The sequence below is a fragment of the Octopus sinensis genome, linkage group LG18 (assembly GCF_006345805.1).
Source record: "Octopus sinensis linkage group LG18, ASM634580v1, whole genome shotgun sequence".
Classification (NCBI taxonomy): domain Eukaryota; kingdom Metazoa; phylum Mollusca; class Cephalopoda; order Octopoda; family Octopodidae; genus Octopus; species Octopus sinensis.
The window spans coordinates 40385348-40398282 of record NC_043014.1 but is presented as its reverse complement, the minus strand read 5'-3'; the positions used below and the strand labels follow the sequence as shown (position 1 = coordinate 40398282).

The 12935-nt window shown below is 39.2% G+C and overlaps 1 protein-coding gene across 1 annotated transcript in view; it reads right to left on the bottom strand.

Moving 5' to 3' along the window:
* Positions 1-12935, bottom strand: part of LOC115221252 (dynein heavy chain 5, axonemal-like) — a 275949-nt gene that overhangs the window by 144662 nt on the left and 118352 nt on the right. The window contains exon 31 of the mRNA XM_036510602.1: positions 1258-1445. Within this exon, the coding sequence (XP_036366495.1) occupies positions 1258-1445 (188 nt within the window). The remainder of the gene's footprint in view (positions 1-1257; positions 1446-12935) is intronic.

Sequence of the window (12935 nt, the reverse complement as noted above, 5' to 3'; positions counted from 1 at the left end):
GTTACGCCCACAGGCGATAATATAATTTCAAGTTTTGGCACAAGGTCTACGATCTCGGGGGAGGGGGTGGGGCAGGTCGATTACTTCGATTCCAGAGTTCAACTGATACTTATTTCGTTGATCCCGAAAAGGATGACAGGCAAAGTCAATCTTGGCGAAATTTGAACCCCGAACGTCAAGACGGACGAAATGCCGCTAAGCATTTTTGCCTGGTGTGCTAATGACTATACCAGCTCTCTGCCTTCACAAGCGATAATATAATGCCACGCCCATCATGATACAATAACAAATCTTCAGATGATAGCGGTACATTATACTGTATATATCTTCAATTGTCAAAGAACCCAATTACTTTATCTATCAATGATAGTACCATTTTTCATTCGCAGCATTATATCAAATATTTCTATAACAATATCGTGTTTCATCATGAAATTACAGACTGGAAATGTCTTCTCACTATTCCCTCCAAATTTAAATTATGTTTCACTCGACATCCTACTTCCATACCACCCTTCCTAAAACTATTCAATACTTTCAAATCTTTCCTCAGTATCACCTTAGCAGTTTCTCACATCTGCAGATACCCACACTAAGCTATTTGTTTCAACCGTCTTCCATTGACGCCTGACCACTCTTTCTTTCCCAGCCTTAAATATCCATTCTAGATCAGTTAAAAAGTCTTTGAGAAGTATTTATCATCTTGAGACTAAGCACAGGTACGGTAAATCCTCGAGTATAATCCGCATTTTTTTCCCAAAATTTAACGGTCAAAATCCCTAATGCGTACTATATACTAAGTAAAAATGAAAAATATTTTCTAAGCAATGTCCGAGTCTCTATTTGCTGTCCGGCAATGTTTATTCAGACGCATTTTGTGATGACGGGCGCGAAAATACCTTAAGCTAAGCCAGAAAGCAATGAAGTCATAAAAGAATCATCCATAATTTGCAGTAAGCAACATTTATTAAACGTTATTACTGTTATTTCTTTATTTTCTGCAAACAAAATTCACAAAAAAGCTACACGTTTGCATTATGTTATATATACAATAATAATAAAGGACATTACCGTATACTTTTTTACAAACCAAGGACGTTATATAGACCTCCTTGACTCATGTTAGAGAAGGGGTGCGTACTATACACAAGGTTTAGGTTTTTCAGAGGTACAGCCCCCTAAAAATCCCCTGCGCATTATACTCAAAGGCGGACTATACTCGAGGATTTACGGTAATTTATCTAAATTGTTTCTTACCATCGTGAGAAAAATACCAAACTCTGGGTTCATCTGTATGACATCTCCATCTGTGAACACAAATTGGTTTTTCCGCTCCTTTTTACACGTGAGAACTATTGCAATTTGTTGTGCAGCCACTGACAACACTGGCAAATCGATTCGATTAAATTCATCAAAACAACCCCATGTGCCAGACTGAGCCAAACCTGAAATGGTTTTCAACGAATGTTAGAGTTGTTATTTAGACGTTAGTAGTAATTATTTAGACTGAGGTATGCAGACATAGAAAATATAACAACAATAATAATTATTTCTAACATAGATACAAGGCTGTATATGCTAAGCAAAAAGCTGTAATTGATTTAATAAATTCAAGTACTTGATTCTTAGGTAGATACGCTTGCATACTTCATGTAACAAGCCAAGGAATTTTAATTAATATTACGTGCTTACACCAACCAAACAGCAGCTGCCTGAACAACTAATGTTCCAACAGCAGAAACCCTTCAACCTGCTCTGTGATGTATAAAGGTATTGAGAAGAATTACACAGGACTCACTGTAAACACATTCAAGAGTAGTTACATTAAACATTTACATTCGTTGAGGGACAAGAAGAATCGCGTGTCATATCTCAATTCATCTGATGAATACAAAAATGGCTAAATGACTAACTCTGGTCAAGAAAATAAAGGAGAAGCAACTAAAATGAATTGAATGTGGAATGCTGAACAGAGTAATCTTGATTTCTTTTGTAGTATAGTGACAAGTAAGGATGTGTTTCAGTGTTATTAGACCTCATTAGTGAGGTATAATCTAACCATTAGTTCCAAAAAAAAAAAATAAAGAATACAAGAGTGAGGTCTTTCTGGTTAGGCTCAAAGCCAGTTATTGAAAGACACCTGCACAGTCAAATATATTAAAGCCAGGATGCTACTGGTATCTAATTCGCTGTGTCTAGAGGCGGTGCCATCTTAAAGCATGGGCCTAATTATGAAGTATTTATGCTGTGGATTGCTGTCAATAAGTAAATCCTATAGGGTCGAGTGCAGTGCTTTGTCCAGAGGCTTACGATGCTACTTTGACGGTCTAGAGGGTTACAATGCAACTACTTAGATGGCGCTGTCTAGAGGAATGAGATATGATGAAATAAGAACCAACTCAAGATTTAAGAGCCGAATGCAGAATGTTAATCATATATAATTATGATAAAACATAAGCAATTAAATTACTAATATCCACTTCGTGTAATGTGTTTGCTAGTCAGCTTGTAGTGTTATGGATTCTATTAGTGTAGAGTTCAATACTCGACAGCACGTTGGGTCCTTGTGCAAGACGCTTTATTTTATGTTGTTCCAGTCAACCTAACTGGCAGAAATTAGTTGTATTTGTATTTCATAGAGCCGCTTTGTCACATTCGGATCTTTTCGGTTTGAACGGCAGTTTTCTCTAGCGGTGTCATATGAAATTGTCACCCATAATTATAACCCTAGTATCGATCTATTGCATTTCAATCTGTTTTAGGGTTAGAGTTAGGGGTGGGCGAAGAGTATCTTTTTTTCTTCACAAATGTAAATAAACCCAATCTGTTTCTTAAACGAGGGACATATTCATACGGCACAGAATGTTCTTTACCTCAATAGACGTCACTGATTGGTTGAAATTGCAGAAACTGAAGAAAAACAACAACAAATATCTTACAAACTATAGAATTTTCTCGATAAAGCCAAGAGAAAAAGATGTTTTATAAACACATTCTACCAATATACGAAGTTTAAAAGTGTTTAGTTACGTGGAAATTATTTTCTAAAAACTGCCGTTCAAACAGAAAAGATCCTCACATTCTGTGTCACACTGAATCTCGGGACGTTCTGTTGATTGGATCAACTGGAACCCTCGTCGTCACCGACGGAGTGTCAGTGTTTGGTGTTTAGTTTGAAAAGCTAGGAAAAATGAAGAATTTGTAGCGAGCAGATGCTGAATTTTCAACCGGGAATTGAAACCTCAGTCTGAATGTTTTTTTTCAAGCTTCTTCCCATTGTTCTCTCAATTTGCACTCGGAATTTATGTATCATTCATCAAATTTCTCACCATTGTTCGACTCATATGACTCGCCAAATTTTTTAATATAGTGACCCAATTTAGTTATTATAGGATAGAAATTATATATATGTGTGTGTGTATGTGTGTTGTGTGTGTGTGTGTGGAGGCGCATGGCCTAGTGGTTAGAGCAGCGGACTCGCGGTCGAGGGATCGCGGGTTCGAATCTCAGACCGGGCGATGTGTGTGTTTATATACGAAACGCCTAAGCTCCACGCGGCTCTGACGGAAGGTAATGGCGAACTTCTGCTGACACTTTCGCCACAACTTTACCTCACTCTTTTCTCTTGCAGCTCACCTGCGACGGACCGGCGTCCCGTCCAGGTGTGGAACCTATACACCAAGGAAATCGGGAAACCGACCCTATGAGCCAGGCGTGGCTCGAGAAAGAATGAACATATATATATATATATATGTGTGTGTGTGTGTGTGTGTGTGTGTGTGTGTATACATATATATATATATATAGGAGCACTCTGTCGGTTACGACGACGAGGGGGTCCCATGAAATTACCGTGCAAGTGGCTGAGCACTCCACAGACACGTGTACTCTTAACATAGTTCTCAGGGAGATTCAGCGTGACACAGATTGTGACAAGAGTAGACAAGATAAAATCGTGAATTCGAATGAAGTCAGTATTGAATTCATGACCAAAAGTTTACGAGTTCAAATATAATTAGTCTTATTACGTGTATATCAGTAAAGTTCGTAACACTTCTTGTTCAAATTTACCTGTCACAAAGAAAGAAAAGGTTCTGCTCCTAGTTTACGGTTGAGTAGTCAAGTTACTCGTTTGTACTAATTCGTTCAGTTTGAAGAGGAAGCGACTGACATGATGAAAACCGATAAACAAAACTGTTGACAAAGTTAGGAAAGTGATAAAACAAAATAAAAACGAAAGTACTTCACCCATTTTAATCACGGAATGTGTATGCAATATGATAGTTTGTTGCTAAAACAGTAAAAACTAAAAGCAAAAAGAAATGAATTTGGCTAGCACTAGCTCGCTGTTCTGTCGCTTCTTATTTCATTGTTTACACTTTTTAAGAAAAGTATATTGTGTTAAGAGAATTATGTCGTAGTTTTCATTTTGTTGCAACTACTAGAGTGAATTGTGTTGAAGTAGGTGTCACCAATTTTGCTAAGAGGTTGCTTCCTATTTCCGAAAACTGGCGACCGAAAAGTCTGCAATGTTAGAGAAAGAGCATCCAAGTTGCAATTGAAATCATTGGTTAAGTCTGACCTAGAGTAAACAGTGAATTCAAAACTCATCTGACATTCTTTAAAGCAGTTAACCTTAGGGAGTTGGTGGGCTGTGAGCACTGAAAAGGGTGTGGACAAATTGCCATGTCATTGTATACTGTACCTTCATACCCCAAACTTCTGACCTTGTACTTGTGTCAGAAACAACTGTCATTACTCTTGTTCTCTGCAAGGAGAATTGGTAAATCTCTGGAAAAATGCATCGTGTTATTTTGAAACGTTATTTTACATCTTGGGTTTAAAACTTGCCAAAGTTAAAATTTCCTTCCTATTCTTACTGGCTTTCTTTGGTGGTGAAAATCAAGAAAAATTTAGCTGAGCTCTCGGAAAATGCATTGTGTAATTTTTGAAACGTTATTTTACATCTCGTGTTCAACACTCACCAAGTCGAATTTTTTTTCTACTTTCTTTTAATTTTGGTATATTGTACCTCAACATTGTACTTTCAAACGTTTAAAATTTAGCCAACATCCTGACGAAGAACCACTAGCATAGCTAGAGTGTGTGCGAACCTGAGGCGGCCATTCCGTTTGCTGTCCCTGGATCCCACAAAAATATATATTGCCTAAAGCAGACCCAGAAGTGGTTCCCCTTTAAAAGTGGAGTCCGGGGCGGACCTCCCCCACCAGCTACGCTAGTGCAAAGAACGTGAATGATAATTAACACAGCCTCTTCAAATATATGTGTGTGCGTGTGTGTGTGTGTGTGTGTGTGTGTGAAGGTGCATGGCTCAGTGGTTAGAGCGTCGAGCTTACGATCGTGAGGTTGTGAGTTCGATTCTCGGACCGGGCTGTGTGTTGTGTTCTTGAGCAAGACACTTTATTTCATGTTGCTCCAGTTAACTCAGCTGTAGAAATGAGTTGTGACATCACTGGTGCCAAGTTGTATCGGCCCCTTTGCCTTTCCCTTGGATAACATCAATGGTGTGGAGAGAGGGAGGCTGGTATGCATGGGTGACTGTGTTAGCCTTCCACAAACAACCTTGCGCGGACTTGTGCCTCGGAGGGTAACTTTCTAGGAGCAATCCCATGGTCATTCATGACCGAAGGGGGTCTCCTCCTCCTCTGTGTGTGTGTGCGTGTGCGTGTGTGTGTGTAGATATGAATATATACGTATGTGTGCGTTGTGTACGCTAAAGACAAACCAGAATCAAAGAGAATTTCACTAGCTGTGAGTTCGTGTCCCCTCAAGGGCAGGTCTTTGACTTTTTCCTATCCAACAGGGTTTTTCAACCCACCATTTTCGTGCTATTATTTATAGCTTTATGTGTGTGTGCTTCGAGGTATTCCATAAAAGATTTAATTATTTCCTATATTGTCACAAGGCCAACAGGGGTTTAAACTACGTCACTCTTTGACTGATACTCTTTTACTTGTTTCAGTCATTTGACTGTGGCCATGCTGGAGCACTGCCTTTAGTCGAGCAAATCGACCCCAGGACTTATTCTTTGTAAGTCTAGTACTTATTGTATCGGTTTCTTTTGCCGAACCGTTAAGTTACGGTGACGTAAACACACCGGCATCGGTTGCCAAGCAATGTTTGGGGGAACAAACACAGACACGCAAACATATACACACACATACATATATACATGCATGCAGTGCTCCAGCATGGCCACATTCAAATGACTGAAACAAAAGAGTAAAAGAATAGGTAAATGAGTGGAAATCAGACCAGTGAGTGTGTTAAATTAATAAGGCACTAAAAGAGAATGACTCTCCCTAGACACAATAAAATATGTTTCAACACACGAATTCACATAAAGAATCTTGTAAACCAAATACAAAAACGAAAGAAGTTTAAGTTTTTCCATACTGCGTTTATGACGTCATAACATCAGTGACGATTATCTGAAGATTTTATTTCAGAAAATTTCAATCTCTTTGAAACTTTCCACGATGATTAGAGGCAGGGAAAATGCGCTTCGGGGGACTCACCCAAACATCGGAACACTAGTGCGAAATCAGTCATCTTCACCTTGTTTTGTTATTTTTTTTGGCTTTTTGGTGGAGATGGAATTATTCATGCTCATTTGAGTTCTGAAATACACCCTCAAAAGAAAGTTACAAGGTATACAACAGTGTTACTGCAATCTTATGAAAGTATAACCATGCAATTTCAGAACAGAAAACCTTGGCATTCTAACAAGGAACATATAATCCTTTCCTCTCTATACATTCTCACAGAAAAAAAATCATCGTAAATTAAATCTATATATAGAGACCCTGCGGCGCAGGTTGACCAAAATTGAAACTATGATAGAAGGCTTGCTCTTCATTCCGTAGAAGAAAAAATTCAAATCGGACCATGTTAAGACCAAAAATTATTTACATCAAAAAGGTGCTTTTTTTTTCTATGAAAATCCCTATTTTTTACGATTTTTTGACTGCTGTGTCGCCATAATTCGGTGTATTTCAACCGGGAAAAGGTTCACATAAAGAGAATAACAAGCTACATAATGCAAAATTTTTACTTTTCAAAAATTCCAATTCTAAAGGGTAGAAACAAACCCGATCAACGCCGGGCGATACTGCTAGTAACAATAAAAATTATGAATATCAAATAATGGCTACCGTAACATAGACTCATACGTATATCAACTAAGTACAGCGTTAATGGTGAGTATTTTTATAAAATATTAAGTTCGTTGCTATTGAAATGTTCCAGCAGCTTTTCAAGTGTGTACGTGCGTATTTATTTATATCTATACTTGTATATGTAGTGTGTATCTGTGGGTCTTCTTGAATCATTATCTCTCTCTCTCTCTCTCTGTCTCTCGTTTACCCTCTCTTTGTCTTTCTCATTTCTGCTCTATAACACACACTCCAGGCGCGCTTTCTCTTTCTTATGTGTGCGTAGGCGCGTGTAAGCACGTGTGTATTCTGGGTGGGTTGCGGACGGGGTGGGTGAGTGTCTGGGGATGTTTACACGCACACACACACGCACACATGCACACGCAAGCCTTATTATGTATCTACATTAAACTGCCATGTCTACATTTGATTTAGATACGATAGGAATAGTAACTCAGACTTCCTCCAATCGTGACCTATTTTTATCTGGTTATGTCTGCACGAAACAAATTACGTAGCCCCCCATTCACCCAAATTGCATCATATTCTCTTATCTTCGTATACACAAATGGCCTTCCCGGGAGATTCAAAGATGGTAGAAAGTTGTTAGAATTAGGAGCTAAAATCTCGCCCAATATGACTCGTTTTTGTATGCACGTACATACTCATGCATGCGTACATACAAACATACATACGTTATACACACACATACGTACTCATACATGCATAGATACCTATACATGCATACATACACATATACATACACACGCACTCAGACACTCATTCATATATATATATATATATATATATATAAAAGGCAGTTTGTCTGTCTGTGTGTCTCAGGTTGTACCCTCACCCTTACCACGGCTTTCAACCGATTCTGATGAAACTTGACACACACATAGCCCAATGTCATAATTCAAAACTAACGCAGCGAAAATTTTGAAAAGTTCCCCCAGTTCTGAAAAAAATCGATAAATTCGACATGGGGTCGAGAATCTAAGCTTATCATATGCAACACGTTTTCCGTTGTAGTTTTCGCAACTTGCAATCGATTTTCACCAAACTCATGGTGAAGCTTAATGTTACCCTAAGGAACTTAATTCTGACATTAGTTTTCCATGCAATGGAAAACTAATCAGAAAAAATCAGAAAAAATCGATAAAATCATGCCATTTTGGGAAATCGCGTTCAAATTCAAGATGACATATTTTCAACAATATCTTTAACAAATTGGCAGGAATTTTTTTGAAATTCACAGCGAGCATCATGTCCGCTCCAAGGAGCTATATGGCCCTTTTGATTCCAATAGGATACGTTATTACTGGGGAAAAAATCGGTTAATTACATCATATGTGGCACACATAGCAAACCGATTTTTCTGCGATATTTTTTGAAAGTTCACATAGATTTTCGCAACACCGATGTTGGACATCAAGTTTGCATTAAATGTCAAACTAACGACCTTTTGTCAATGCAGTTAACAAGTATTGGGAGAAATCGACAAAACCATATCACTTTGAGACCAACCATACGAACCCTACAAAACTAACTTTTGTTAAATAGTTGGCGGATTTCAGGCGATTTAGTCGATTTTTGCCGCTTTTATCATAAAGGTTACTAGAAATGGCATATGTTTTCCTTTTGCTTCAAATCCGAGCAATGATGGGCTGTAGATGCGTTTGCGGTTGTGTGCGCACGTACGCGCGTGTCCTTGACACGATGATTGCAGCTCTTCCCATTGACTCCCCAAACGGTGAACAATGCTCTCAATTAAACACTCTTTGGCCAATCACATGCACTGACACACTCAGTTGTGCGCGTATAGTTTGTGACTCCCACTTCTCTCGGTTCACACCCGCTCGCTTCACACGTTGGCCTACTTCTGCTAATCGCTGCTGCAGCCGCAAGTTATTCGAATACTTTTTTTGTTTAAACTTTCTTTATAACTACCACCCCAAACGTTTTACCTTACATTTTTGACGTACCCTAAGGGCCCTCGGACGCTACTTGCAAACTCTTGGTTTATTATAAGCCGCTTTTGTCGTGTGCACCAAAAAAACTTTTCCATTCGTTTGTTCAGTTTGGTCACTTTTCGCTTTTTCGTTGTTGTCACTCACATTGCTGCCCGCTTTCTTTCCGTTTTTGTACATTTTTATACATTTTGGGATACTTACCCCACGTGTTCCTTTTTATTACACCTTTGCCAAACACATTGCTATCCACCAAAATGCCACCCAAGAAGAGAAGGACCCTCCTCAGCCCTCGGACGGCCAAGGCATCGGCTGCTAGGGCTAGAAGGGCATGCGAGACCCACGAGGAAACCGCCTTGCGCCTCTCGCAAAAAGCTTCCCGTTCTGCCGCTGCTCAGGCATCTGAAACTACTAACGACCGTTCTACCCGACTTGCAAGGGCCGCAGCGTACAGATCTTCCTTCCGCTCGAGGTTGATGAAAGAGCAACAGTCCAGCCAAAACATGCGGGCTTCTTCCTGTGCTTCCATCCGCAGAGCTCGCGAGAACCCCGAACAAAGGGCCATTCGGAATACGGCTAACGCCGCTAGCACCGCCGGGACACGATCTGTCGAAACCCAACAGCAGAGGAGAACTCGCCAAGCTGCTGACGCCGCAAACACAGCCATGGCCCGATCTGCCAAAACACTTCAACAGAAGAGAGCTCGCCAAGCTGCTGACGCCGCAAACACAGCCATGGCCCGATCTGCCGAAATACCACAACAAATTATATATTACTTCTATATTAATAAAAGCGAAATTCGGTCTGTCTGAGACCCCTGTATTCAGTCTGTATTAGCTCTGCATAGACATATTATGGATCTTTCCTGCCGTTCAAAGGGTAAAGATCCGGTTAGGGTTAGCGTTAGGGTTTTAGAGTTAGGATTAGGGTTAGGGTTTATAACCGCCGGAAGTTGTTGACAAACAACAGCAGTAATTTCATTCAGCTGAATACACGTCATTGATTGGTTGAAATTACCGAAATTCGACAACTGTCATCCATAATTATAACCCTAGTATCGATCTATTGCATTTCAATCTATTTTAGATTTAGGGTTAGGGCTAGGGTTAGGGTTAGGGGTGGGGGAAGGGTATCTTTTTTCTTCACAAATGTAAATAAACCCAATCTGTTTCTTAAAGGAGGGACATATTCATTATGCACAGAATGTTATTTACCTAAATGGAGGTCAGCGATTGGTTAAAATTGCCGAAATGCTCGAAATTAAAGACGAAATATGTTACAACATAAAGAATTTTCTCAATAAGGCCAAGAAAAAATGATTTATAAACACATTCTACCAGTATACGAAGCTTAAAAGTGTTTAGTTAACTAGAAATTGTGTTGAAAAGTGCCGTTGAAAAGGAAAAGATCCAAATTAAGTACCAGTTACGCACTGGGGTCGATGTAATCGACTTAATCCGTTTGTTTCTCCTTGTTTGTCCCCTCTGTGTTTAGCCCCTTGTGGATAGTAAAGAAATAGTATTTCGTCTGCCGCTACGTTCTGAGTTCAAATTATGCCAAGGTCGACTTTGCCTTTCATCCTTTCGGGGTCGATTAAATAAGTACCAGTTACGCACTGGAGTCGATGTAATCAACTTAATCCCTTTGTCTGTCCTAGTTTGTCCCCTCTATGTTTAGACCCCTGTGGGCAATAAAGAAATATATATATATATCGCCCAGAGCTCCACCATCTTTTTTGTAAGAAGTAACACTTTCCTTGTGTTCAGGAAAAAGACCACTCTCTTTAGTATAGTATTTTTTCTGAGTTTCTTTTTTCCTTTTGCTGAAGTCGACCTATGTCTATACTAGTATCTATACTAGCAATAATAAATGAGGTGCGGTTGTTGTTATCGTTGGTGGTAGTGGTGATGGCGGTTGTGTTGTTGAAAGCAGTGGCTGTGCAGACGGTGAAACTTTTGCAACTGTTATTTAGATTTGCCTTTCGCTACTTTTTTTTTCACATTTTTTTTATTCTTAAATTGTAACGATTTGTGCTTATATAACTGTATCAGTTTATCAAATCTCATTCCTTTCCGTTTCCTGTCTTCTTTTTCAATTCATATCTGTGTCCACAGACACGTTGAAGTTGTTTTCATTGCTATCAATCATCATTGTAGCTAATAATTGTGGCTTCTGCAGAGATAGCCATGTTGAACCATTAATAAACAAAGCAAAATAAATGTTTGAAAATATAAATGTACACGATATGAAATCTGGTCTTCCTGCTCCGATAACAGTGTAAACATTTGAATATTTCAAAGCTCAGAGTTAGTGTAAAATAAAAATTCTTGCTATCACGTATTATTTATTTATTTGGTGTCAACGGCAATCAACAGCACAGCAATAACAACAAAACAATAATTTCAAATTTTGCCACGAGGCCAGCAATTTCGGGTGAGGGGCTAAGTCGATTACATCGATCTCAGTACTTAACTGGTACTTATTTTATCGACTCCGAAACGATAAAAAGTAAAGTCGACCTCAGAATGTTGAGACAGACAAAATGCCGCTGTAACGATTCTGCCAGCTCGCCGCCTTAACTACAACAACAACAACAACAATAATAGTAAACCTTTCTACTATTAGTACAAGACCTGGATTTTGTGGGGAGGGTAAGTCGATCACATCGACTCTGTACACAACTAGTACTTAATTTATCGACCTCAAAAGGATGAAAGGCAAAGTCGATCCCCAACAAATTTTGAACTCCGAATGTAGGCAATGGGCGAAATACTGCTAAGCATTTCACCTGGCGTGCTAACTGTTCTGCCAGCTTGCAGCCTTAACAATTATGATGATGATGATTTTTTTTCCTTTACTAGTTATAGGGGCTTGAAGACACAAAAAAACGCAGAAACATTAAATAAAGGACTTACAAAGACGTGCAGTGTGGTACTAAAAAGTTATATAAAGACGAGAGGGAAGGCTGAAAGACGTTACACGATGTATAAATGGATGAACTGAAAATTTATAGAGCACAAATATTTCCTTGGAATAATTAAATACAAAGTACGTTAAAATACCGTCTAATTCTTTCTAATTTTGGTACAAGGCCAGCAGAGAGGTTTAGCCGATTACATCGACTCAAGTACTTGACTGGTACTTTATTTTATCTATATTGAAAGATGAAAGGCAAAGTTGACCTTGGCGAAATCTGAACTCAGAACGCAAATAGCCGAAAGAAATGCTGTTGTGTATTTTATCCTACATGCAAACGATTCTGTCATTTTGCCAAAGGAAATGAAACATGAGGTCCATAGAAGTAGGAAGGCTTATGAGCTAGGTCAGGTTAGAACAGCCCATATTCATACTCTGTAAAAGACCCTGAAATGTTTTTAACAACATGTATTTCTTTATTGCCCACAAGGGGCTAAACATACAGGGGACAAACAAGGACAGACAAACGGATTAAGTCGATTACATCGACCCCAGTGCGTAACTGGTACTTAATTTATCGACCCCGAAAGGATGAAAGGCAAAGTCGACCTCGGCAGAATGTGAACTCAGAACGTAGTGGCAGACGAAATACCGCTAAGCATTTCGCCCAGTGTGCTAACGATTCTGCCAGCTCACCGCCATTTTTAACAACATGTGCTGCATCTAGGCCTTTTTAACAACAACGCCGCCATGGTTTTAACATGTGCTGCACCACAAAAGTCTCATGGATTTTGTATCAATACCTTCAACAGGGTACAACTCCACTAACAACCTTATGACCATGGGCAGTTATTAGGACGTGAAAAACCTC